Raw genomic sequence first — 25284 nt, 5'->3', positions numbered from 1 at the left:
AAAGACGTAATCTCTCCATACGCAAACGAACTACCGTCTCGCAGCAACTGCCAAAAGATTACCAAGGCTGGGAGATATTAATTATGCATATCAACGTTTGAACAACGTTACCATGGGAGTGAATGGAGTTGTCAGAAAGCTTAATAAAGTTTGACTTAAGCCCTATTCGCATGGCATTAGTATCTGGGACTTCAATGATTTAGAAATTTCTCCCCCACATCTGAGTTTTGCGTGGCAGTGGCACATTCGCACGTGATAAGCAAACCCTGTGATTTTACTCGAATTTACTGACTTCTCCCGGATATGATGTCAGGACTTGTAAATGTTTTTTCGTTAAAGCTGTATTAAATCATAAACAGTCGTATCGTTATCGTCAATTAAAAACTGAACTGAGCACAGACCAGCGGCAGGAGTCAGATTTCATTCATGACGAGTGAGAAGTTGACTATACGGCGGAAGATTGAGTTTCAAAGCTAAATGTAAAAGCGCCCATTTAAGCGAGCTTGTCATTGTACTGTTCTATTATGTTTTTCATTAAGAATAGTATTGATGTTAATATTAAACACACCATTCAATCAATTTGCTCCCAAATTGGTACTCATTCAAAAGTGAAAGTATAATCCGTGCGGGAATTCATAACGGTGCGCATAATGAATGCAGCCTCCATTCTTCTATAACTCAAAGAGAGAATTATGCCAAAATGTCCTTTTTGTATTAACGTATCAAATAACGTCTTAAACGAACTTAGAGTTGTGAGAGAGCGTGTCAGTTCTGCAGCAGCAGATCTTAGTGACAGCAGCCGTTAATGTTAATCACTAACTGATCTTGACTAAAGAACTTTTGAGCTTTAATAAGGATTAATCTATATTTAATTGATAATTTATATTGTTTGACTGTTTGATAACTTTGTTCAATTTTAGGAACGCAATATGCGTCATCCGTCTTCCCATACATGTAATATTGCCTTATAAACCGGCTGATAATTAAAAAAAAAATCTAATTCAATTGATTACATGTAATGTGTATGCATTAGTTTTAATTTTAATGTAATTATAGTGTAAAATGAAATTATGTAATTTATTTTACAGTGAAATATTGCAAATATTAATAGTATATCTAATTTTGTAATTTTATAATTTTAGTATTAGATTTTTTGTTAATTATTATTCTCAATTTATATTACACTGAAATATTACAAATATTAAGAGTAATGGCTTATTTTGTTTGTCTTTATTTTTAGTATTCATTATATGTGTGTGTGTGTGTGTGTATATATGGAGATTCGTATCGCGATTTGAAGTTGTTGAAACTATTTAAGGAGCATATTGGTTCATTTAGAACGATATGATCCGAAACGACTCAGTGACTTGAAATCAATTCAGTAACTTTTTAGCCAAAAATTTAAATCAGTGTGACTTTTATTTCAATCGAATCGTTGTTAAAACGAATCGTTACACCCCTAATATATATATATATATATATATATATATATATATATATATATATATATATATATATATAAGCAAATATTATGCAGTTCAAATCCTAATTCTGTGTATTCAAATTTGTCACAACATTCTATGCAAGATGCTATAGCATCTTGCATAGCATGTTGTGACAAATTTGAATACACAGAATTAGGATTTTAACTGCATAATATTTGCTTTTGCAAACACCGGTAATTAGCAAGTTTTAGAAGCTACATTGCATAATGGTTAAACGTAATATTGAGCTGTGCTCATATCGTGTGATTTTGAACCTAACTTGCAATTTCCCACCACTGTACAAAAATGAATGAAAGTAGCAAACAATGTAAGAGACAAAGGTGACTGAATGTGCTTTTATTTTTCTTGGCAGAAGGCGAGTAGGGGTTTAGAAAGAAGCTTACACGGGATTCTCTCTGTCACATCTGTTCTTCGACATTGTATCTGCTGTTGTGACCTCATCTCTTTAGAGATCTGTCACTCTCACATGGCCAACATGACACCTTTTTTTTATTCTCACTGGTATTCAATATGTGATAATTGCTCATTAGCTTTTGATATAAACTATTCTAACCCAAAAGGAAGATGGATTTATTAAGTGTCCTTAAATGAGGCAGAATAAGACTTTGAAGGATATAACGATAGTCTTTTCAAAAGGTCCTAGGAAAATATATATATATTTTTTTCAGGGTTTAAAATATTAATACATATGTAATACAAGAATATTAAAATGTATGTTTTGACCAAAAAAGGCTTATACATATTGACATGTGGGTCTATAAACCCTATTTGTAGATGATCAACTGTTGACTTGAGAGTATTCAGATTTGACAGTCCCTAGAGTGCCCATTCATTTTGGCATCATTTTTTTCCCTCAGTGACCTTCTACCAGTTACAGGAGCTCACAAACCTTTGCTTTTCCGTTACACTGTTCTTCTCTCTCTTCCAATAGTTTCCACTCCACCGTGTGCTGACTGTCAGCATGTGTGACTGTGACCACTGTGTAACTGGGTGGTCCTAAACTGAAAATGATAGAAAGTGAGGTAAAGGTGGCAGAGAGGGAAGACGGGTGAACGGAAATTAGCCTGAGTCATCATGATGATGATGAGGTGTGTGGACAGATGGTGGGTTGATGCCATCAAGGGAGGAGACAGTTGAGTCTGTAGGTCTTTAGGGGAATGAGAGCTTGTCTCACTCTGTCACACAAACATTGTGTAATTCTGTTCTTGTGTAAAACTGAACATTGTCATATTTACTCTCCCTCCTGTCCTTTCAAACTCCTAATTTTCCAAACAGTGGAAGCCTGCAGTAACGCTGTGCACTGTATATAAATAAAAATAAAGTGGTCTTAACTTAAAATCCCAAGGCAACTTGCTATACAGAAACCAGCAGCATAAACTTTTTACATGAGATAGGAACAATGTGAAACACCACAACCATACTTCTTAACTATAAAATTAATACACACAAAATCATAAGTACTCAAAGTTCAAAGCAAAGAGTTTAACAAGGGTAAGAAACTACATTTTAAATGTCTAAAGCATCTAATCTTTTAACACAATAGCAAAGTTTGTGACATTAGGCAGTGACGCAGTGTGCTAGGTACGTCATCTAAAGTTAAAACAAGAATCTGTTCCTCTGGTCTTTCTGTCATAAAGTGTCATAAAGAAACAAATGAAATGCCAAAGCGCTTTGATAAATCTATATTTTAGAGTTAACTTTGCAGCATGACTGTCATTAATAGTTTACCTTTTGATCAAGCTTAAGGAGATCTTCCATGTCTTGTCAAAAAAGATCCATAGAATGTTGGTATGTTGTCGTGTGTTGAAGTTGCTGCACATCTGAAGATAAAAAGGTTTTGGCTGTACAGTTGTTGTGTCAGGTGTATTTCTATAGGTTTGTCATAGTTCATCTTGAATACCAAGTCATATATTCAAACTTATTTATTATAGACAGGGGTGTGTGATAATCACGTTTTTTTTTTTTTAATTGTGAATGGTTAAATGTAAATGTCTCAATAAAAAATTTAAATAAAAAAATATATATTGTAGTATTGAGCTGCAGTGCAAATATGTGCAGTTTTGGCACCTCCTTCCCAATACTGTACAATGTGGCATACATTTGCATCACATAAACGCAGAGGAACCAGTAGGGTTACGCTCCTGTGACATTGCAGTTAATCACAATCATGGAAGTTTATTATTTTTGTGAGTTTTAAAGACTTGCCGGTTAAGCATTTTATTTGCACGCTATTCTGACACATGTTTTTCTGAGTGTGCACACTAAAAGCTTGTCAAATAGCGCGTGAGTACTTAAACAAAGTTAACTTTCATGTCTTATTGTGCTTAAACTTTCAAATACACACAAAGTTAACAAACGCTGTCAGTTCTCTCAAGTGAATGTAAACAGTTTGGGGGGATGCATCATACACTTTGCATGAGGTCTTAAAGTGACAGCAGCCTAATAAATCTGCTGCCACTTGTCATTTAATGTTAATCAAACAACAAAAGACAATGGCTGAATCCGAAATCACTATTCCATATACTATATATATGTTAGTCCACTAATACAGTTCACTTGAAATAGTGAATGAAAATGAGCAAAGTGAATTTGGACAGCCGTTGTGTGTGCATCAGTTATTGCAGTTCAATGTGGGATTGAATGAGTACCCTCGATTATGTCCACTACAAATTGATGTCCCCTCAAATAATGCCATATTTAAGGGGACATCATACATCATAACACTACAACAATGCTGATATGTTACAAGCTTTTAAACAAACAACTTCATTATAAATGTTCTTTAAAAATATATAATTTTGCTGACTTCTGAATCACAACATTGTGCATGCTCCAACTTCCAAACCAGCCTGTATCCTTTTCAAGTTGCATTTTCAAATCTAGTTAACAATTAAAAATAAGTTGGTACAATTTTTATTTTTGAAAATGATACCGCAGTCTATATTCCAAGTCTTCTGAAGTTTTACAATAAAGTGACACTTTACAATGAGGTATGTGAACAATTACCATTTACTAGTGTAGTTAACTAATGCTAATGCATAACACAATGTAAGGTGTTATCTACAATAGCTTTGTGTGATATAGACTGAATTAAATTGCATCTTTTCTGAAAATCTTCTCAAATGTAATTTGCAGTTGCGCATGTTCAAACATCAGTGAGATCAACAGCCTTTAGTTCTCATGGGTCTCGTTTGAATATGCAAACCAGTTGCAGTGAATTACAAATGAGAAATGAGAGCTTTGGAAAAAGGAAATATTTTTAGTGAATAATGACTTTCTCTCACAAATCTACTGCATGGCTGCAGGCGACTTGTAATATAGCACAAGTCATATGAATGGCTTATGCTTTTCCATGTTTCATGGAAGACATCGTCATTCAGACATGATGACAAAAATGTTAAGAAACACGCAGAACAGTGAGGAGTTTTTATTTTGGGTGAACTAACCCTTTAATAAGACAAAATGGCTGAAACTGCTCCGGTCTAGACTCAACATGAACTCTGATGCAAAAAAAAACAACAAAACTCATAATTTCCACACCAAACTTGAGGCTGTCTGTATTAAAGTTTGTGAACCATTCACCACTATGGGAAAGCGATGGCATAAATACTCTCCTCAGTTTTGACACTTCCAAAATCAACATCCTCTCTCACTGAATGGTGTCCAAGGAGGATTTTAATGTGCTTTATGGAGGTGTATTCCTGTGTTGTCCTCTAATTCATCATCCCGTGGGTCTACTCACTCACTGTTTCCTTGTACTCTCTGTAAACCCTCCCATCTGAGCTTCAGCGTCTCGAGCATCCGTGTAGTTTGGCACGGAGGGCCGTTTCTGCACGCTGGTTGGGCAGCCCCAGTGTGGCTTGTTTTTTGTGCCCGTGCAGTCTAGACATGTGTGAATGTGTGCGGCGTGTGGAGAGGCAGCAGATAAGGCGGCCTTCAGTGCAGTGGGGGAGGCATGCAGGAGATCGGTCTGAAAAGAATGAGTGGGGGAGGGTGAAATGGAGGGAGGAAGGGGGTGGGTAGCTAAAGGTGTGTGTGTGTGTGTGTGTGTGTGTGTGTGCTGAGGAGAGTGAAAGAGGCAGGCAGGAAGAGCGAAAGAGAGAGAGAGGGAGGGTGGAGAGTGCTCGAGCTATTGAAGGGGAAAGAAGGGAGGGGTTAGAGAATGAGCAAGCGCCTGAGAGAGCCGAGGGAGGGGTGTGTGGGTAGAGCCTCTTCTCAATGAGGAAGCGCCAGAGCCATTTTCACTGTTGAGTAAGAGCACGCTGCTCTCTGCGAACGAGTGAGAGAAAGAAAGTGCGCATTCTGGCTTTTACTTCGCTCGTTCTTGCTCTCCCCCGCTTTCTGGCGCCCCGCTGGAGGTGGTTTGTGTGAGTGAGTGAGGCCTCGGGTGGACACAATGGGGCGAAGTGCCTGTGGCAACTGGGCCGTTGTGCTGCCGACGGGGGGAGGGTGTAGAGAGCCGACCGGCGCACAGAGCTAACAGATCCAGCCGGCCTCAGGCCTCTGCGCCTCTCTCTGACTCGCCAGCGAGACTCCGATTAGAGGCTTCTCAGGAACCACGAAACCTTTCTCTCAGGACTATGGTGGACTAACTATGGATTAACATGTATTTGGCGCAGTGGATTTTGGGAAACATACGTCACAACTGGAGATTTGAGAGCGAGAAGTTGCTGTGTTTTGGTATCGAATGACGAACTTTTCTTGCCTTTTAGTTCCCTTTCTGTTTTGATTTTGCTTTTGGTCTGAGAGGAACTCATAAATGGATTACAAAATGCATTCCAAGTCCAATGATTTGCTGGATTTTCAGACGCTGGATGCCCTTTTGGAAAAAATTGCTCATTGCTCCGTCCCTGTTAAAAGGTAAAACTGATAAGCTTTTTGTGAATTAGCTTTTCTAAACATTACACAACTAATCACCATTGTTGTTTGCTTGTGCAGTATATATTTTAGTTGCTTGCTAGCTTGTAGTTTCCTCCTGATTAAGTTAATATTCATAGATTCTCAAATCTCATGGTAGTCTTTCGGTTTGAATGGCTCTTTTTAGATTATTCCATAATTATTGTTTAACTTTGTCACATCAGTAATATTATTTTATATATTGTCCTTTTACTGGGAGTTTTCCCCAGAATTACTTCAAAATAGTGTTTTAAAGGGTGGCATTGTTTGTAAGAAAGCTAAAAGCTCCGAATAGGCAGCCTCCCGGAGGGAGAGAGGGGGTGTGTGAGTAAGCAGGGGGAGGGGGTGGGTTTTTCAGAGGAAGAAGGGGGTGGTGTATTTGTTGTGGCAGAAGATGGTTCAGTCTGCTATGATTTAGCAACTTTAGTGAATGCTCATCTTAGCCTCGCTGTAAATAAGCATGTGTAAACGATGATTACGTTATTTGACTTTAAATTTCATTGCGGATATTTCACTGAAACATCTGTGGGGCAGCTTGTAGATGTTTCCCAATGCTGGAAATATATAGTTTTTAGTGGGCTACATTTCAAATGGTCCGCATTTAATATAAGGCTACTTTTCTCTTTTGTCCTCAAGTTTGTCCTTGTTTATTTAATCTATTTCTGTGCTGTTCTTAGAATCGACTGTTAAAGTTCCCAATGTCCTTCGCTTGTTTAAACAGACACAGTCCTTCAGGTGTACTTAGAAAAGCAACTCAACTTGCTTAATATTGTTTAAATGGACAATCTAGCTTGGGTTTGCTTATCAATGTTGCATTTTGGTAAATGAAAGCGACTCAAAGCTCGCATGAAACTGTACCCGCTGAATATTCTGAATTCACCTACTAAACCTCTTAGCATAACAAACAGACTTGACACTTGTCAATGTATGTCACATGCGAGCTGGACATTCGCACCCTGAAGTTTGAGTCGTGAGAGGCATGTGGAACAGTTGCAGTCTGAGAGCTGCTGCAGTGGAAAAAAAGTTCTCCAGTCACATTGCGCACATGCCTTCCGTGTGCTGCGCTGCCAGTGCGCTCCTGGCTCCGTTCTCCAATAGACATTTGTTAGACCCTGTTCGGAGTCGTTGTAGGTCACTGATCAAAGCGCTAGAACAAACACAACATGGCACAGCAAATGTTCAAGCAAGGAAAAAAACACTTCTGTTTTGCTTGTCAGAGGTGCCCATGGAGTCCTTGCTGATGTTTGTACAGATTAGTTCCCTCCACGTCGAGAACAGTTTGTAATACACAAACACAACAAGTTTGACTTATTTCTACTAGCAGTTGAAGCTGCTATGAAGCCTGAGATGTAGGGAAGAACATCTCCCAGGAGTGCTGGCAAGACAAAAGTGTGAAAGAGGAGAAGGGAGAGGGATGAGGGAGGTGGGACTCTTGGCCTGAGCAACTGACTCTGTACAGATTCATTTATTATTTATTCATATGCTTTCAAGCAAATAAACCTGCTGCCCCGGGTCCTGTACCTAGACCTCCACTGGGAGCCTGGAGCTTTCTGTCCTGAGAAACTCCCAATAAGCATAAATGATTAATTGTTTACTTTCGTTATGGACGCAGCCATTTTGTTTGCTGTTGGTTTTTACACCCTCCCTTTCATGCGTCACGTTTGAGCTTGGCCTGCCTGTAGAACCAGATTTCCTGGTGTGTGTGTGCGCTCTCAGGTTCACAGTAACCAGAGCTACTTCCTTGCTCGCACGCATTCCATAGTGGTGTGTAATGGTCTGTGTCCAGTTCAGAGGTCAACTTTTATTCCACAGGGTGTTTGGGGCAGGAAGTTTAACGCGCCAGGACTGACACTGCTGCAGTTATTAGGTGTGTTAGACTCAAAGTGGCGCTGCACAGACTTATTGGTGTATGACATCAAATTACAGCGAGAGCGATTTACAGCACCGTTTCATGTCAAACACTTCTAATAACCCTCTGTGAACACCTTGGCAATAGAATCGCTATTGGCCTGTACATTTTATTTGGTTTACTGACCAGACTGATATACTATTATTTATTAGGGGTGTGACGAGATCTCGCAAGACTAAACTATGACGAGATTTCTCATTGAGGTGAAAAGCTGTCTAGTCATATTCTCATGACCTGGTCATAAGAGTGTGAGTGTGAAGTTTATATTACGCCTTCACTCTAGTTTAGTTTTTTTATAGAAATAAATACAATTAAATTCAGGTGGATAATCAACAGCCGTTTCAATTCGATTAGCTCATCTAGAATGAGTCGTTCATAGCACTGATCACAATGAGAAGATGAGTGTTACGTATTATTAAAGCCCTCGCATTGAATGTTTGTTACGAGTGTGTTACATGTTAGTGCACCACCGCTTCCTAATCACAGAATATATGTACGATTGCGAAATTGAAAGTAAAAGGGAAACCACATTTAAATGTGATTTCAATACGTTACCGCTGTTTGAAAGCAGCTCCCTGGGGCATGTGAATATCTCCCCAATATGAAAACTATCTAGTTATTACAATCTATTAGCTCTATATCATTCTTAAAGAAAAAAGTCTCCACTTGCACTTTTAATGTTGTGTACTTTGATTGTTTGCACTTAATAACTATGTTCAATTTGTAAGAAGGAGTTCAGATAGGAGGTCAAAAGAAGCTCATGTGCATTTCTTAGGTCTGAAGCATAGACCGTAAAAAAAATATGGACGACTCGACATCATCCCTTTCCGCTTGGCAGATTTGAAGCTTTTAGGACGCCTGCACGGCGCGGACATCTTGGGACCGAGTCTGCGCAGTAGCGATTTCGGGACCGGAGTTGCGCAGGAAGTACAGTCGCGATATCAAAAGCCCGCCCACACTCTCGCAGATGCAGAACAATGAATTATGTTGGTTTGAAATAAACAGTTATGGAAATGTAGAAATTAAAGCTAAAGCTCCAATCTGCTCCCAAAAATTTCGAAAAAAGTCAGTTAGTGCCTCAGTGACAACTTTACTCAGAGAAGCTGTCAGTCTCAGCTGTCAATCATGACGTCACACCCCCGTTTTTATAGCATCAAATAACTAACTCAAACTAAACTTATTTTAAAAAACGAACACCTGAAATGAAATCATCGTGATGATAACTGTCTTCAGTGACATAAACTAACTCTGGGGGAAAAATATTTGAAGTGTAATTTTATTATTTAGTTTGCCTCGCGTCCATTAGAAAACACAGAGGGGCGGCTATACTGGGACCGGTCACCAGGGGGCGATCGAGGCGCGAAAGCTTCAGTAAATGAGAGGGAGACTGCAGGCTTGGTCTGAAGAGACAATCATACAGGAAAGAATACAGTACTGTCTTTTACTGTATATGAATTCATACTCCGATAGTAGAAATTAAATGACATTCATTACAAGATGATTAGTTAAAACATTTTAAATGAAACCTGCAGACAATTTTTAATTTCTGGTCATGTGGATTTCTTAAAAATACTATGTAAAAATCTTGTCTCGTCTTGTTCTCAATGACCCGATCTTGTGTCTTGTCTCATCCTGTGAGATTAGTGTCTCGTCACACTGTGTATATTATATACAGTGAAGAAAGGAAGTATTTGAACACCCTGCTATTTTGCAAGTTCTCCCACTTGGAAATCATGGAGTGGTCTGAAATTGTCAATGTAGGTGCATGTCCACTGTGAGACATAATCAACAACAAAAATCCAGAAGTCACAATATATGATTTTTTTAAACTATTTATTTGTACGATACAGCTGCAAATAAGTATTTGAACACCTGTCTATTAGCTAGAATTCTGACCCTCACTGACCTGTTAGTCTGCCTTTAAAATGTCCACCTCCACTCCATTTATTATCCTAAATTAGACGCACCTGTTTGAGGTTGTTAGATGCATAAAAGACACCTGTCCTCCCAAAACGATCAGTAAGAATCCAACTACTAACATGGCCAAGACCAAAGAGCTGTCCAAAGACACTAGAAATAAAATTGTACACCTCCACAAGGCTGGAAAGGGCAACGGGGAAATTGCCAAGCAGCTTGGTGAAAAAGGTCCACTGTTGGAGCAATCATTAGAAAATGGAAGAAGCTAAATATGACTGTCAGTCTCCCTCGGACTGGGGCTCCATGCAAGATCTCACCTCGTGGGGCCTCAATGATCCTAAGAAAGGTGAGAAATCAGCCCACAACTACACGGAAGGAGCTGGTCAATGACCTGAAAAGAGCTGTGACCGCCGTTTCCAAGGTTACTGTTGGTAATACACTAAGACGTCATGGTTTAAAATCATGCATGGCACGGAAGGTTCCCCTGCTTAAACCACCACATGTCCAGGCCCGTCTTAAGTTTGCCAATGACCATTTGGATGATCCAGAGGAGTCATGGGAGAAAGTCATGTGGTCAAAATATTACTTTTTGGTCATAATTCCACTAAACATGTTTGGAGTAAGAAGAATGATGAGTACAATCTCAAGAACACTATCCCTACTGTGAAGCATGGGGGTGGTAGCATCATAGCAAACCCAATAGAGAATCTTTGGAGGGAGCTCAAACTCTGTTTTTCAGCAACAGGCCAGAAACCTGACTGATCTAGGGAAGATCTGTGTGGACGAGTGGGCCAAAATCCCTCCTGCAGTGTGTGCAAACCTATTGAAAAACTACAGGAAACGTTTGACCTCTGTAATTGCAAACAATGGCTACTGTACCAAATATTAACCTTGATTTTCTCAGGTGTTTAAATACTTATTTGAAGCTGTATCATACAAATAAATAGTTTTAAAATCATATGTTGTGATTTCTGGATTTTTTATTTAGATTATGTCTCAGTGGACACCTACGATGAAAATTTCAGACCCCTCCATGATTTCTAAGTGGGAGAACTTGCAAAATAGTAGGGTGTTCAAATAATTTTCCTCACTGTATGTATAGACGGTTTCAACGGTAACAACATAAACAAACACTACTGCGCATGCGCGCTTTTGTGGCCCAAACTTAACTTCCGGTAGACATCAATAACACCAGAGGATGCGTTATCTTTCTTATGCGTTAGCATCTTTAATTTTGATTGTGCACCATTATCTTAATGTATAGATTTTTTTTTGTTTCAGCATGTTTATTACAAATAATCTCCCATTTATGTCTTTAATATAGAGTGGGAAAACACCCCACTTAAAGGGTAGGTCACCCAAAACTAAAAATCCTGTCAATCATTACTCACCGTCACGTTGATCCCAGAGTTTCCGCTAGAAAAAAATGGAGCCGGTCAAAGTGACCGGCAGAGGTTTCGTTTTCCGGACATTTTGATGATATATGCCGGTCAAAAACTCCTGAAAGCAGTTTATGTAACTTATTAAAAAAAATTACCATGTTTATTAGCCGAACTTTCAAATAGACGGAAAAAAAACATGAACGTCCGATTGGCGTCAATCAACCAATTTTTTTAACTTATAGGCGTAATTTGCGGGTGGGACAGGTGGGACATGTCCCTACCACTTTTTTAAAACATCTTGCTTCACGGATTAACCTAACTAATACAAACAATGCAGTTCAATGCAGGAAACGCGGCTCATGCAGTCTTCACACAGACGAGCGCTTTAATCTAACGCTTAACGCCGTTGCAGAGACTTTCTGTTTGTTCCGGTCAGATCGCGAAACAAAATGCACAAAAACTGTTCCTGCTCTTGATGTACAACCACTGATGGTATTCAGTTTTGATGAGAGAAAAAATAGACCACGAGGGCAGATTAGAAACGAGAACTTCTGACAAGTTTAACAGACTAGACCAGTGATTAAGCAAAGTGTGCAAATCTATTTGCCTTTATTCACGTGAAAAATCTTTAGATGCAATAATTAAACGCAATTAATAAATTTAATTATAAACTCAGTATGTCTCATTTAGTTGGTAACATTTAAATTGGCCACAGTGTGAAATGACAAAATCATATAATAGAATATAACAGTATACTGATAACTGTAAGCAGGTAAGCACTACAAGATGTTTTTGAAATCATTAGAGAAAACGACAAAATTACTTATTCACAAAATTACGTGTGTGAATAAGTGCTACCTGTTTAAAATGTGCTTGCACCCGATCAGATTCAGTAGAAGGTAAAAAAAAAAATCCCTTAAACTTTAACATCCCGCTCATGCCCATCGCCGTGATCATCTGTATCCAGCTGGTTGTTTACCGTGTGAGTTCTGAACACTGCACCATGTGCTTATTTAAATCTTTTCGTTTCTACACATATTAGGCTACATATTCCTCATGTCTGTGAGGCAAGCCTGCTGAGTTTCAGTTTGAGACGCGCTTCGGTTCATGATGAAAGCGATGGCTTCCGCGACCTAGTCTATTTATTTATTTCTTATTAATTAAATACATGCAATTAACCGAAGAACCCTTTATTAAAATTAAGAGACAATTTGTACAAAACGAAAGAGAGGCTTTTTACAAAACAAAACTTAATATTAAACTAAATATAACCACCAAAATCATTTCTGACCCACTCGCATCTTTGCACTTATAGCCTATCATAATCAGATGAGATCTAAAAATAATATTATAATAAACATAAATATGAAGAAAAAAAAACATTGTTTAATGGCTACAACAAGTATAGTAAGCTACAGATTTATGTCATGCCTGAGCTGGATTTGAACGAACATCATTTTACCGGTGGGTTCACAGTAGCCTATATAAATGCATGCGCACTCGCCTTTCATTTATGCAATGCGTCGGCATAACATGTTTCTTTGTTTCATAATATAAGAATAATGTTGGGAAACTTGTGTCATGTGCTCTCTGTTTGATTTTTAATATTTATATCATGTTAACCAAGAATAGTACTTTAAAATGTATTTCTACTGAGTAGTGCGCCATACAAACAGACACAGACCGGAAGTTAACTTCGGGCCAGGCGCGTAACCGTAGCAACGCGCGTGCGTTCGATGAAACCGTCTATATACAGGTCCTTCTCAAAAAATTATCATACGTGGTAAAAGTTCATTCTTTTCCATAATGTAATGATAAAAAGTGTTTTTAATACATAAGTCAACCTATAAATAATTATGTTCAGTTATGTACTCAATACTTGGTCGGGAATCCTTTTGCAGAAATGACTGCTTCAATGCGGCGTGGCATGGAGGCCCAGGATGTTTCGATAGCGGCCTTAAGCTCATCCAGAGTGTTGGGTTTTGAGTTTTTTTTTTTTTTTAAATGTAAGATTAAGTGCTCCTGGAAGAGATGAGTTTTTACCTGTCTTTTGAATGAAGTGGTTTTCATGAGGTATATGCCAAAATCATCAGTATTAAAACAATAAAAGACCTGAAATATTTCAGTTGGTGTGCAATGAATCTAAAATATATGAAAGTTTATTTTTTATCATTACATTATGGAAAATAATAAACTTTTATCACATATGCTAATTTTTTAAGAAGGACCTGTATAAGTGATTCACATTGTAGAGGGCTGCCTTGCCACTCCAAGGTTCATTAGGTTCGTATTCTTTAATAGTACTGCAATCAACCTGGTTTCTGTGATGTTTCAAGCCTGTAAAGCACACTGGCACTTGTATAATAGGTTTGACAGAAATATTTGCCATATTCACTTGCGCTTGGTAGTAAATGATTTTGAGCAGAGCCTAAGAGCAATGAACAATTTCATAACACTGTGTATTTACAAACTGCTGTCAAGTTGTCCATGGGTAAAATCATTGTTAGGTTATTTCAGCACATTTATTGATTTTATTGTTTGGTGTGGATTTAAAAATGTACAAATTCAGGCTTTTGATAATGCTGGACTTTACAGATCAGGCAATTCTTTGTTGAGTTGGGTAGTAGATAGATACACCGTTTAGTTACTAGGGAATTTCAAAAGCCATTGAACACAGTTTGCATAAATATTAACAAATTAAATGAATGGAATGATAGTTTCGTTTGACTCACGATGCTTCTCATTTAGAATTTAGACTTAGAGTTAAAGTGACCACGGATGTCAAGGCTAGCAAAATAGTTATGAAATCAATTGAAACTTAGACAAACCTAAACTGAAAGTTTTTACAAAAGTTATGATGCTTCATCATAACTTTCGCACTAAAAATGATTCTATATGAAAAAATTATGTGAGAACAAATGAAACCATAGATATGCAGAAATTGCTGTTTGTGGTCTTCTAAACATGTTATGTTGAATTTTTTGCGTGGAATTTTTTTTTTTATCTCAACCTATTTCATGAAAGAGAAATAAATGTGCTTGAGCTGTGAGGTTACTCTTATTGGCAGAGTGAGCTGCTGTGGGGAAAGTGCGTCATCTAATTTGTCTTAAACATGAGCCATGCTTTTGTATTAAGAGCTTTAAAATAACTGGCAAGATATTAAGTTTAAAGCAGCTTGAGCTTCTGTCAGATGCTCTGATGGATACATGTGCTGACTGACTGATGGATAGCCTACTTGCACTGTTTTTAATGCGTTTGAGAGGCCTAGTACTTTCATCAATACATAACTTATTTTCACAGGTATATTCTCCATCTGTAAATACTAGATACTACTAAATACATACCTTTCCATTTTACTGTCAAGTAAATCTCCCCTAAACTCCGCTTACTACAACTTTCTCCCATCTCCCGACTGCATCTCTGGAGCTCATCCACTGATACCCCTTTTCCACCAAGGCAGTGCTGGTGCTAGTTCGGAGCCAGAGCCTAGTTTCAAATCGGTTCGTTGTCTTTCCACACCCAAAGCACCAGCTCCGAATCAGGAAAAGACAAACACAAACTTGTGACCGCCATTTTTTAAAATAGCAGCTCATCAAGCTAGCAGCTGCTCGATTGTAATCTCCGTCTATACAAATCATGGAGAGCGGCACGAATGTGTTGGATTCGCGTCCTTTTGATGCAGATGTAGGATCATAAAGCCATAAGCCATTGTTAATGGAAGGCTTGTTCGAGATGCATCGGCATGCACTGTGAAGACCGATTGCCTTATGACATCAAAGTACAGCGAGCACAAACGACTCCTTATGCTTTTGAACCTGGTGTGTTTGTTTCTCCCACTGCCTTGCTAGCATTATTGAGAAAGATGAGATGTATACAGTGACGTAAGACCTAGCTCTGTTGTTGCTCTCTAGCCTGTGGAAAGCTTAACCGGTTCTTAAAGGCTCCTCAGTTGAACCAACTTAGAACTGACAGTAACACTGGCTCTGAACTAGTGCTCGGTTCATTCTGGTGGAAAAGGGGTATGTGATCTTTGGGTCATTCTTTACCTCTCTCACCAAGGCTCTTCTCCCCGCTAGCTCACTTTGCCCGGACGCACAGCTCTAGAAAGGGTTCTGGTCATCCCAAATGTCTTCTATTTAAGGTTTATGGAGGCCACTGTGCTCTTAGGAACCTTGTGCAGCAGAATTTTTTTTTGTAAGCTTTGCCAGATCTATGCCTTGCCACAATTCTGTCTCTGAGCTCTTCAGGCAGTTCCTTTGACCTCATGATTCTCATTTGCTCGTACATACACTGTGAGCTGTAAGGTCTTATATAGACAGGTGTGTGGCTTTCCTAATCAAGTCAGATCAGTATAATCAAACACAACTGGACTCAAATGAAAGTGTAAAATCATCTCAAGGATGATCAGAAGAAATGGACAGCACCTGAGTTAAATATATGAGTATCACAGCAAAGGGTTTGAATACTTGGGACCATGTGATATTTTAGTTTTTCTTTTTCTTTTTTAAATCTGCAAAAATGTCAACAATTCAGTTTGTGTACATTAATGAGAGAAAAAAAAAACTGATTTTAGCAAATGTGGCAACAATATAACTAGGGTTGGGCATCGTTTTGATTTGAACGATTCCGATTCCGATTCTTACTTTCGATTCCGATTCTTTGAGGGGTGGAGTCAAAACATGTCACATCAATATTCAATGCTATTTTCAATACAACGGGGGGAAAATGCTGCATATACTGTCAATTAGATATTTTTTATATAATTTTTTTTTTGTCTGTCTTTTGAAAGTCTAGGCAATCAAACATTTCTTCTGAAGAGATCACTTTATATGATAAAGCTTTTAAGCTTTTTCTCATATATAAAAATTGATCAATTACTATTAAAATTCTCACAAATATTTGTTAACTCAATGTATTTTTTTACAACGGGGTAATTGTGTTGCAATAGTTTACACACAGCACAAGTAAGCTTGATTTTGAATGGTAAATTGAATAAACAAAGATACATATTAAAAAAAATAGCACAAATACAATAGAATAAAAGATAAAAATGAAATAGACTGCTTTATTTTTTTTAGGTAGGTCTAACATTCAGGTAAGAAACTGAATAAAAAAAACGCAAAATGGCTAAATAAATTTAAAATAACATTGGATAATGTTTTTGCAAAAAATTAAATAGTTTCATATAAAACCATTAAAGTTAGACAAGTTGATCAGTCAAGAGCAGTGTGATCGTTTGTCATTTTGTAGTGAATAACAAATGACTGCTGTCCCTTTAAGAGCTGCCGCCCTCATGAATCCTGAACACTGTTCCTGTTACTCATTCTTCATTTCTTCCTGAATTGTTTAAGACTGTGTTTACATACTGTTCAAAATGTGCACTGAGAATTTGTTTGAGTGTATTTGACCAATAATAAGCTGTAAAAAGAAGCGAATATTTGCACTTGTATGTCAGGGGCGGCTTTATTACGGTAGGCTATGTGTGTGTGCGCTTCAGATGTGAGGTTGAAATCTGCGGGGATTCGTAGAATTATGTGCAATCCCGCGCGAAATTCAGACCGATCTCACACACACTAACACTAACACGCTGTCGTAAGGAAAAGTCCAGCAGAACGCGCGTCCGTCGTGTTCAGAGGTTAACCGGGCTGAATGAGAATTATGCGGCTGCGCGTCAACTCGCTGTCGGTCAGAGAGGAGAGGAGAGCAGCTGGGATCGATTGTGTAGGCTGAGCAGGCTATCGTATCTTTTCAGATATTTCAGTATCGATATTTTTGACAACACTAGTTGCACTGTGCCGACCCAGGCTTTTAAAAGTGAAATAAATCCACACTTCAGAGCCGCTTACCGGGCTTCCATGACTAAAAGGACAAGCGGGCACGCAAGCACCGGAAATCAGGTGGCCATGGAAACCAAAACTTGCGCGCTTGGAACCGAAGATCGGAACCGAAAATACATTTTCTAAACGATTCCAATGGAATCGTTATTTTTTTTAAACGGTTCCAAGTTAGAACCGGTTCTCGATGCCCAACCCTAAATATAACAGAGTGAACAATTTAAGGGGGTCTGAATACTTTCTGTACCCACTGTATTTCAAAGATTGAAATGAAGCCTTATTTTCTTGTGTAAACTCTTGAGCAACAAAATAGCTTCATTGTAAAAACACATACTAGTGAGTAAACATTTTTGTGATATGACTTTTTTTTTTTTTATGTCCAAAAAATGCACCCGACTCCCACTTCAAATTAAAAATCCCCCATAAGAATTACCTAAGTGGTGAATTTCCCTCATTTCCAAAATGAAATTCAGGGCCTGTATTAGTGTATTATGCGCAGCTAAAATTGCTTCTCTGCGTTCACTGTTCTGGCAGTTCTGCCAGGTGTCTGAAAAGGACAATAAATTTGTCCTTGCAGAGAGTGGAGACGTTGTACAGCCACCCTACAGCAATGACAAAAATAACCTGGAGCGGTGCGTTTTTAGTGTATTTCTTTCCTTCACTGCTCTTCATTGGCTGCCTGTGTCTACTTTGACCCGCCCTCGCCTCAAATACTGTAGCTGTTTAATGTCGAGAAGACATTGTTTTCTGCATTGCAAAAATAAATTATCTTTTGTATACACTTCCAAAGGATGAGGATGTGAATAGTCGGTGGTTAATTACCACAACGATACAACAGCATTATAACCTTTTGTTGTGTTCATTTTACTGATGATTTTGACAGCCTGCACAACTTTTTTGTTTCCTTTTTATGTCATGTCAAACTAGCATATAACAATTAAGCTTGCTTATATGCTTGTTATACTGCTGGTTATGAGGGACGGCAATGGTGTATAACATTTTATAGCACTTTTAAGGAGAAATATGAATGAAACTTACTTGATATCTGAACAGTTGCTATGCTAACATTCTAATGAGGAGAATAAACTTAATGTCAAAAAGGCTATTTTATATCCTAGTTGAGCCGCTCTCCTGATTAGTGGATATAACCACAAACTGTGCATCAACTAACACACACACAGGGCTAACATTTTTCTTGCGGAGCACTTGTGATCAATAACACACATCCCAGTAATAACTTTCCCATTACAGGACGATATTTATCCCTTTAAATTAATGTCCAGGGGTATTTTTACCATTTATAAGAGGTATACAAACACATGTACATAGTGTTTAATGCAGCTAATGGGTAAATAATGCTGTAAGAATGTTTTAAATATATATATATATATATATATATATATATATATATATTTTTAAATTTAGAAATAGACCTATGTGCAAATTAAACTTTAAAAGCTGGATATTTTAAATAAAAATTCCATACAAAGTATAAATATGAAAATAAAACCCCCAAGTAGGCAAGTCTTAATTTGTGAGTCATTCATCGTTCAAAACAATGAATGACTTTTGCGACCCCTGGTCCATAGGCTACATGTCTGAGTCTGCTCAGTGATCATGAATCGTAGCACAACACTTCAAATAAAGGATTCTCCAGCCTGTGACAGCATGCTAAGTTATGTTCAGTTCGATCAAACAATCTGTATTAATGCAATACTATCACGTATAAAAAAAATACGTTTTACTCATAAGTGTGTTGCTTCATTCATTCATGTAATCTCATCCTGTCTGCAAATCCAGTCTCGCTTAAATGAATCCGTAGTGAAATGAAGGAACGCACAATTTCTTCCCCAATGTGAGCTTGGATATTCATTAAAAATAGTCATCCATGCGTTTATAATAATACTGGAATCTGAATGAAGCTTATGCAGCATGTTTATTGCTTGGAAGTTTGATCTGGTTTAGCTCTATGTAGGCCTATGTCAAGTCACGAGTTGGTGGGCGGGGCTAGAGAATCAGGCGTTGTTCCTCTTCTGTTGATGCAGCGTTTCACCACACTCTGATGTCACTGTTTGGCATGTACTGAGATCTTGTTTGCTGGGCCTGGTGTCAATAAGCGCTTTTCTTTGACTAACAAGGACGTTTTCAGCTCTAAAACTTACTAGATATCACAACCTTTTATATCTCAAAAGTTCAAGGGAAAGTTGATTTCTCAAAGTGAATCCTCAAAGTTTTTTATTTTTGCCCAGTAGTATAAATAAATGCACTCACCGGGTTGCTGAAGTGCCTCCGCTATCATTTGCCAGTATTTACCTTTTTTCACTCAAAGGCAGGAGTACTGCCATAGTTCCATGAATCTTCAGTGTACCAATACTATAGTTTCTCTTTTGTTTCTGCACTACATTCAGTCATAAATGAACATGTAATATGCAATGCAATAAAAACAAAAGGTAGATGAATAATGGCTAGGGGTGTGACGATTCGGTTTAACTTCGATTCGTATCACGACTTGAGGTTGTTGATACGATTCAAGGACGATATTGGTTCATTTAGAATGATACAATGCGAAACGATTCAGTGACTTGAAATCGATTCAGTAACTTTTTAGCCAAAAATTCAACCAGTGTGACTGAAATAATTACCTGGATAAGGGTCAGTGCAGCTGAAGATTCCTAGATTCCTGTTGTTTCTTGTAAGGTAATCCGGTATCAATTAAATTCGGATTTAAAAAAACAAAGTTTGCCGTATAATGCATGTCATTGTCAATGTTTTTTTTGTTTTTGTTTTTTTTTTTAAATATGAGAGCCATTATGAGTGTCCAAATCCATATTAAACCTTGTGGCTCATGATGATATATTGATGTCTTAAAACACAAAATGATCGGTTTCTGCACGATCATAGAAATATGTACATATATACCTCATTTGACCGATCCGCGCATGCACCGAGACATCTATGTACACATTTATATGATCACGCCATGTTTTGACCTTCTTCGACGGAAGTAATGACGAATGGCAACACTAGATAAGATTTGTCTGCTATGAGGTAAAAAAATAACACATACTGTTCAGTTTCTTGCAGAAACCGCTCGTTTTGTATTTTAAGACATCAATGTTTCATCATGAGCCACAGGGTTTAATATGTATTTGAATCCATGTTTTTTACTCTCATAGTGGCTCTCATATAAAAAAAAAACATTGACATGCATTATACGGCAACGGTTGGAGTTAAAAATCTTCATTTGTGTTCTACTGAAGAAACAGACACCTACATGTTGGATACACGGGGTAAGCAGATAAACATAACATTTTCATTTTTGGGTGAACTAACCTTTTAAGAGCTGTAAAAGGCAGCCACAACTGGCAGCTGTGCTCATGGACATAAGGGCAGAGCAATATACATTTCTAGTGTATATTTCCATCCTGTAATGCTGCTGTTTTTTTTTGTTTTGTTTTTGTAATAGACCAGACATTTTGAGTTTTTAATGGGGTATGTTGTAGCCCTGCTTGTTTTTATGAAATCTATGTATTGACTGCATGATCATTTCACCATATTATTGACTAAGCGAGCCGCAAATTAAGCTGGGATAGTCGGGCGATGAATAACACTGATCTAGACCATTGGACAGAGCCATTTTATTCAGATATTTCTGTCTTGAGGGGGTTTGATATAGTGGTTTACTGGAATTGAGCTAATCGTTTAGCTCTACTCTTGCATTTCTAAACCTTTGACTTTTTAACTTTGTGTAATGGCTCACTTACGTCTACAAACGCAAAGATGACTCAAGTGGTCAGAAGAGCTTGACTATTTACTACTGAACTGATCTTGCCCAACATTTTCCCATACTATATTGCTCATTGCCTTTTACGACCAAGATTTGTTCCTGAATTTGTATTTGTTAACTTTAATTTTGGTTTTCATATATGTCGTTTGTGATGTTTAAGCCTGTCTGAATCAAACATGTCTGTTTCTGTTGTACAACAGGTGTATAATCTATAGCAATTTGATTCTCATTTAAAGCTAAATTCATTACATAGCTTGAGAACCAGTGACATACATCTGGTGGTGATCTGGTGATCTATACCACTTGCTATTTTTGTTTTTAGATAGATAAATAAAAAAATCCTCCAATTTTCCATCAGCTTTGTCCATACTGTTTGTCAGTCACTTGCTTTCTATTTCTGATGCCCCTCATGTGTAGGGCTATCAACGAATATTCTAAATTCGAATATATATTCGAATAGATTTTTTAAAACGAATTTCGAAGGTGAAAATTAATATTCAAATTTTTTTTTTTTCAATTGGAAAAAATCCCCCGCCGCGGTAGTAGAGGCGTGGCTGTCTGCTTTGTGAGCGCGCGCCTGAGGGTTCAGGGACAGGTCGCAGGAGTCGCACTGTCACTGCTGAAAGTTGACGGGAAGATGCCAGAAAGTGCAGAGCCCAACTCGACTGCGGCAGAGAAAGAGATTTTAACTCCATAATCTAAAAAGCCATGTCTGGAAGTACATTGGATTTTGGTCGGTAGGAGTTAAAATTGTTGAGCCGTGAGATAGTTATATGCAAGCTATGTAAGATACAGTTAGCATACCATGCCTCATTTTATTTAACGGTAAACAGAAACATTACTAAAGTGTAGGCTACTGTACTGACTGAAGAGATATTGCATGAATAAAGGATAAATGCACTGCTTTCACTGGTGTGATTATTTACCATGTCAAGGAAAAAGCTTCATGTTTACCTCAGCACAGCTCGCTCGGAGCGCTCAATATGCTGTAAAACTTCAATTAATATTAATAATATTTGTTTCAAACACTGAATGAAGCCTGCTATATTTGGGGCGAGTTGCGAGTCTCGTGACCTTAAATTGCTTGCACAAAACTCTTGCAAAGTTTGTTCATTTAAAACCATTACCCGCAGTGAGGGCGAGAGAGAGAGAGAGAGGTCTGCGCTCTGCCGTCTTGGCCATTAGTTAATTTATATATAATAATTAATTAATTTATAATAACAATCTACTTGTTTTTGTGCAAGTAATACATTGTTAAATATGTATAAACTTAAATAGACAAACTATACAAGTTATGTCTCTTTGTATTAATTTGTCCTGTTATTGACGTAATGCGTGTCATTGACAAAATGCACGCCCAGATGTTCGAATAGTTCGAATATTCGTGTTTGTTTTAGAGGGAATATTCAAATGTCTCATTCAAATGTCAAATGTGTATGTATATGTCAGATATTATTTTCCAAATCCCTCAAGCTACACAATGAGTACCATTTTAAAAAGCATGTTGTAAGGTGAAGATTCAGAATTCAAGGTATGCATTTACTGTGCATTACATTACGAGAAAGTAAACTCCTGAACTGTTTTAGTGTTCAGGAATCTTGTTGTGTCTGGTCGAAACTGTTATGAATATAATTAAAGGTCCCGTTCTTCGCGTGTTTTCGAAGCTTTGATTATGTTTACAGTGTGCAATATAACATGAGTTCATGTTTCGCGTGTAAAAAAACTTATCTGTACAGCGCTGTTTCCTCTGTCCTAAAAACGGCCTGATGATTTCCTTGTTCTATGAAGTCCCTCCTTCAGAAACACGTAACAAGTTCTGATTGGGCCAGCGCTTCCAGTGTTGTGATTGGACAGCAGCTTAGTGAACTTTACCCAGAAAGGTCCCGCCTCTTACCATAACGGGGAGATGCAAGCGCTGAATGTGCGCTCTTCTCCTCGTGGGAGAGCAACAAGACCACGGCTCCTATTTTGCATGTTCTTGTAGTCAATAAACGGTTCTAATGATGTCATTCCTGAAGGAAGTGTAGGGCTGTAGTCCAAACCGGCCGTTCGCTGTAGGCTTTGAAAGGGAACTTCTGTTAATTAAAATATCTCGCTTGGCATTAAACTTTGAGCTTTATAATTTTACAGGTATTATTTATGCTCTAACAGCAACATTACACACTAACTAAAGTTTGAAAGATGGAATCGCGAAGAACGGGACCTTTAAGGATGCAGCAATTACTTTTACTAAGGCGTGTGTGTGTGTTAAAAATGATGTGAAAAAGTAAGTTTTTGATGTTTATTTTCATAAATTATAAAAAGGTTTAGTTTCACTTTGTAATCTTTTTTTTTTTTAATCTTTTTTTTTTTTTTACAAATATTTTTGGTTATTGGAAAGTCCAGTCAAAGTGGTCAGTTCTTTTTTTGACCGTCACCGGAAAATAAGATCCTGATTGTCTTGCCCGGATTTGCATATTCAGTTTAGCTCTGTAAAAAAAGTTACTTTTGTGTAATTTCACATCAACACATCACAGAAACATTAGAGGCCTGAGACCCATGGTTTTCTTTTTGTCTGTTTCGGTGCATAATTTTAGAAAAATGTTCTTGTCAAATTTTAGAAAGATGTCAAATTTTAGCACTTGAGTTGAGAAATTGCATAATAGAGATGTCCAGTTTGCTTGTATGAAAGAAGAGTAATGTGTGTAACAAGTGACTGAAACTATCACTGCTGTGAGGGGACTTTACACAAGAGGAAGTTTTCCCTTTGTTTATTAAAATAAGAACATTCAGAGCCTGAACTGCATTTGTCTAGGTTTTTTTCTTTTTCTTATCAACACTTTACACAGGCACAGTTGTCATTTTGATGAGTCTAATAGTCTGACTTATTCTAAACCTCTGCAGAGCGAGTTAAATAAGTTGTTGAGTTGTTAATGAAGCAACATGTCCCCATTGTGTTTGAATGAATTATTTGTCTGTTGATTTTTATAAGCGTATTGAATGACGTTCCAGCACCACACAGATTTGGCGGTTATTAGCCATCTGTGTGCGCGTTCATGCTACACCAGCTGGACTAAACTCATGGTGGGGTCATGTAGTGCTTTCAGCTCCAGTCTGTCACTTAAATGTGATCTCTTCCTGTATTTCTGATGTGTTTTCCATACAGCCTGTGTGTGTGAGATCATTACACTTTCACTGCAGTCACAACAGCTCATTTGCATGTTGCTGGTACAAGACAGTTGGAGTGCGTTTTTGTCTCGCATTGGCTTGTGAATTTCCCAATGTGTTTGTTCAGTTTGAGAGCACTTCCGTGTCTAACCATTTGATGTGGTGAATTACTAGGTGAATTCAAGAGGCCTCTTGGGCTTTAAAGGAAAGTTCTGGGCAAATACTAGTTGAGCTCTATCAACATCCATGACATAATTTTGTAAGCATCAACCACATTTAATTGCAGTAATGTGCAGATTACAGGACTCGCTCCCAAACCCAGTGTTTGACATGATGATAATCTCTACTGTAAACACACTGGTGCAATAACAGCCTGTGCTTTTTGATGGAAGATACATTAGCAACTGTAGGCACATTAACAGCCAACGGTTGTTAGTAAACTAACATTGACAGTTATGTGCATCAAAGATCATATACAAAGTTAAGCTAAATACTTCTCTTTTGATTCGTCTGTTTTTTAAAGCAGAAATTGTGTGTAGTATAATTAGGTCTCATAAAGGCACAATATATGTAAGATATTTTTTGGATAAAATATCCATAAACTAATTGTTGTATAGCTCAACACAGTTAGCATTATTTGTCTTGTCTGAGGCATAATAAAAGCTCCCCAAAATCCAGGTTTCAAGCTACACTTTTGGTTCGAATAATTAACCTCTAGCAGCAAAAAATTACATTGGCTTTAAATCCCAATAATCAATCTTTCAGTCTATGCTGCTTTCAGTTGATGAATGAACAAAAGATTGTAGCGCACCTTAGGGGTGTCAACAATAATCGATTCGGCGATGCATCGCGATGCGGGGCATGAACGATTCAGCATCGATGCGGCAAAGTGCCATAATCGATTATG

The 25284-nt window shown here is 37.8% G+C and overlaps 1 protein-coding gene across 4 annotated transcripts in view; it reads left to right on the top strand.

The window, feature by feature from the left end:
• The window catches only part of brd4 (bromodomain containing 4), an 89467-nt gene that overhangs the window by 35400 nt on the left and 28783 nt on the right, over positions 1-25284 (top strand). For 3 of the 4 annotated variants that reach the window (XM_067421639.1, XM_067421646.1, XM_067421633.1), the window contains exon 1: positions 5726-6365. The exons of the other annotated variant lie outside the window; for it this stretch is intronic. In XM_067421639.1, the coding sequence (XP_067277740.1) occupies positions 6265-6365 (101 nt within the window). In that variant the 5' untranslated portion in view covers positions 5726-6264. Of the gene's footprint in view, positions 1-5725; positions 6366-25284 lie in introns of those variants that run through there. 4 annotated transcript variants of the gene reach the window in all.

This window comes from Pseudorasbora parva, chromosome 2 (genome assembly GCF_024679245.1).
Source record: "Pseudorasbora parva isolate DD20220531a chromosome 2, ASM2467924v1, whole genome shotgun sequence".
NCBI lineage: Eukaryota > Metazoa > Chordata > Actinopteri > Cypriniformes > Gobionidae > Pseudorasbora > Pseudorasbora parva.
The sequence above is the reverse complement of the archived record's forward strand: the minus strand, read 5'-3'. Positions and strand labels throughout refer to the sequence as shown.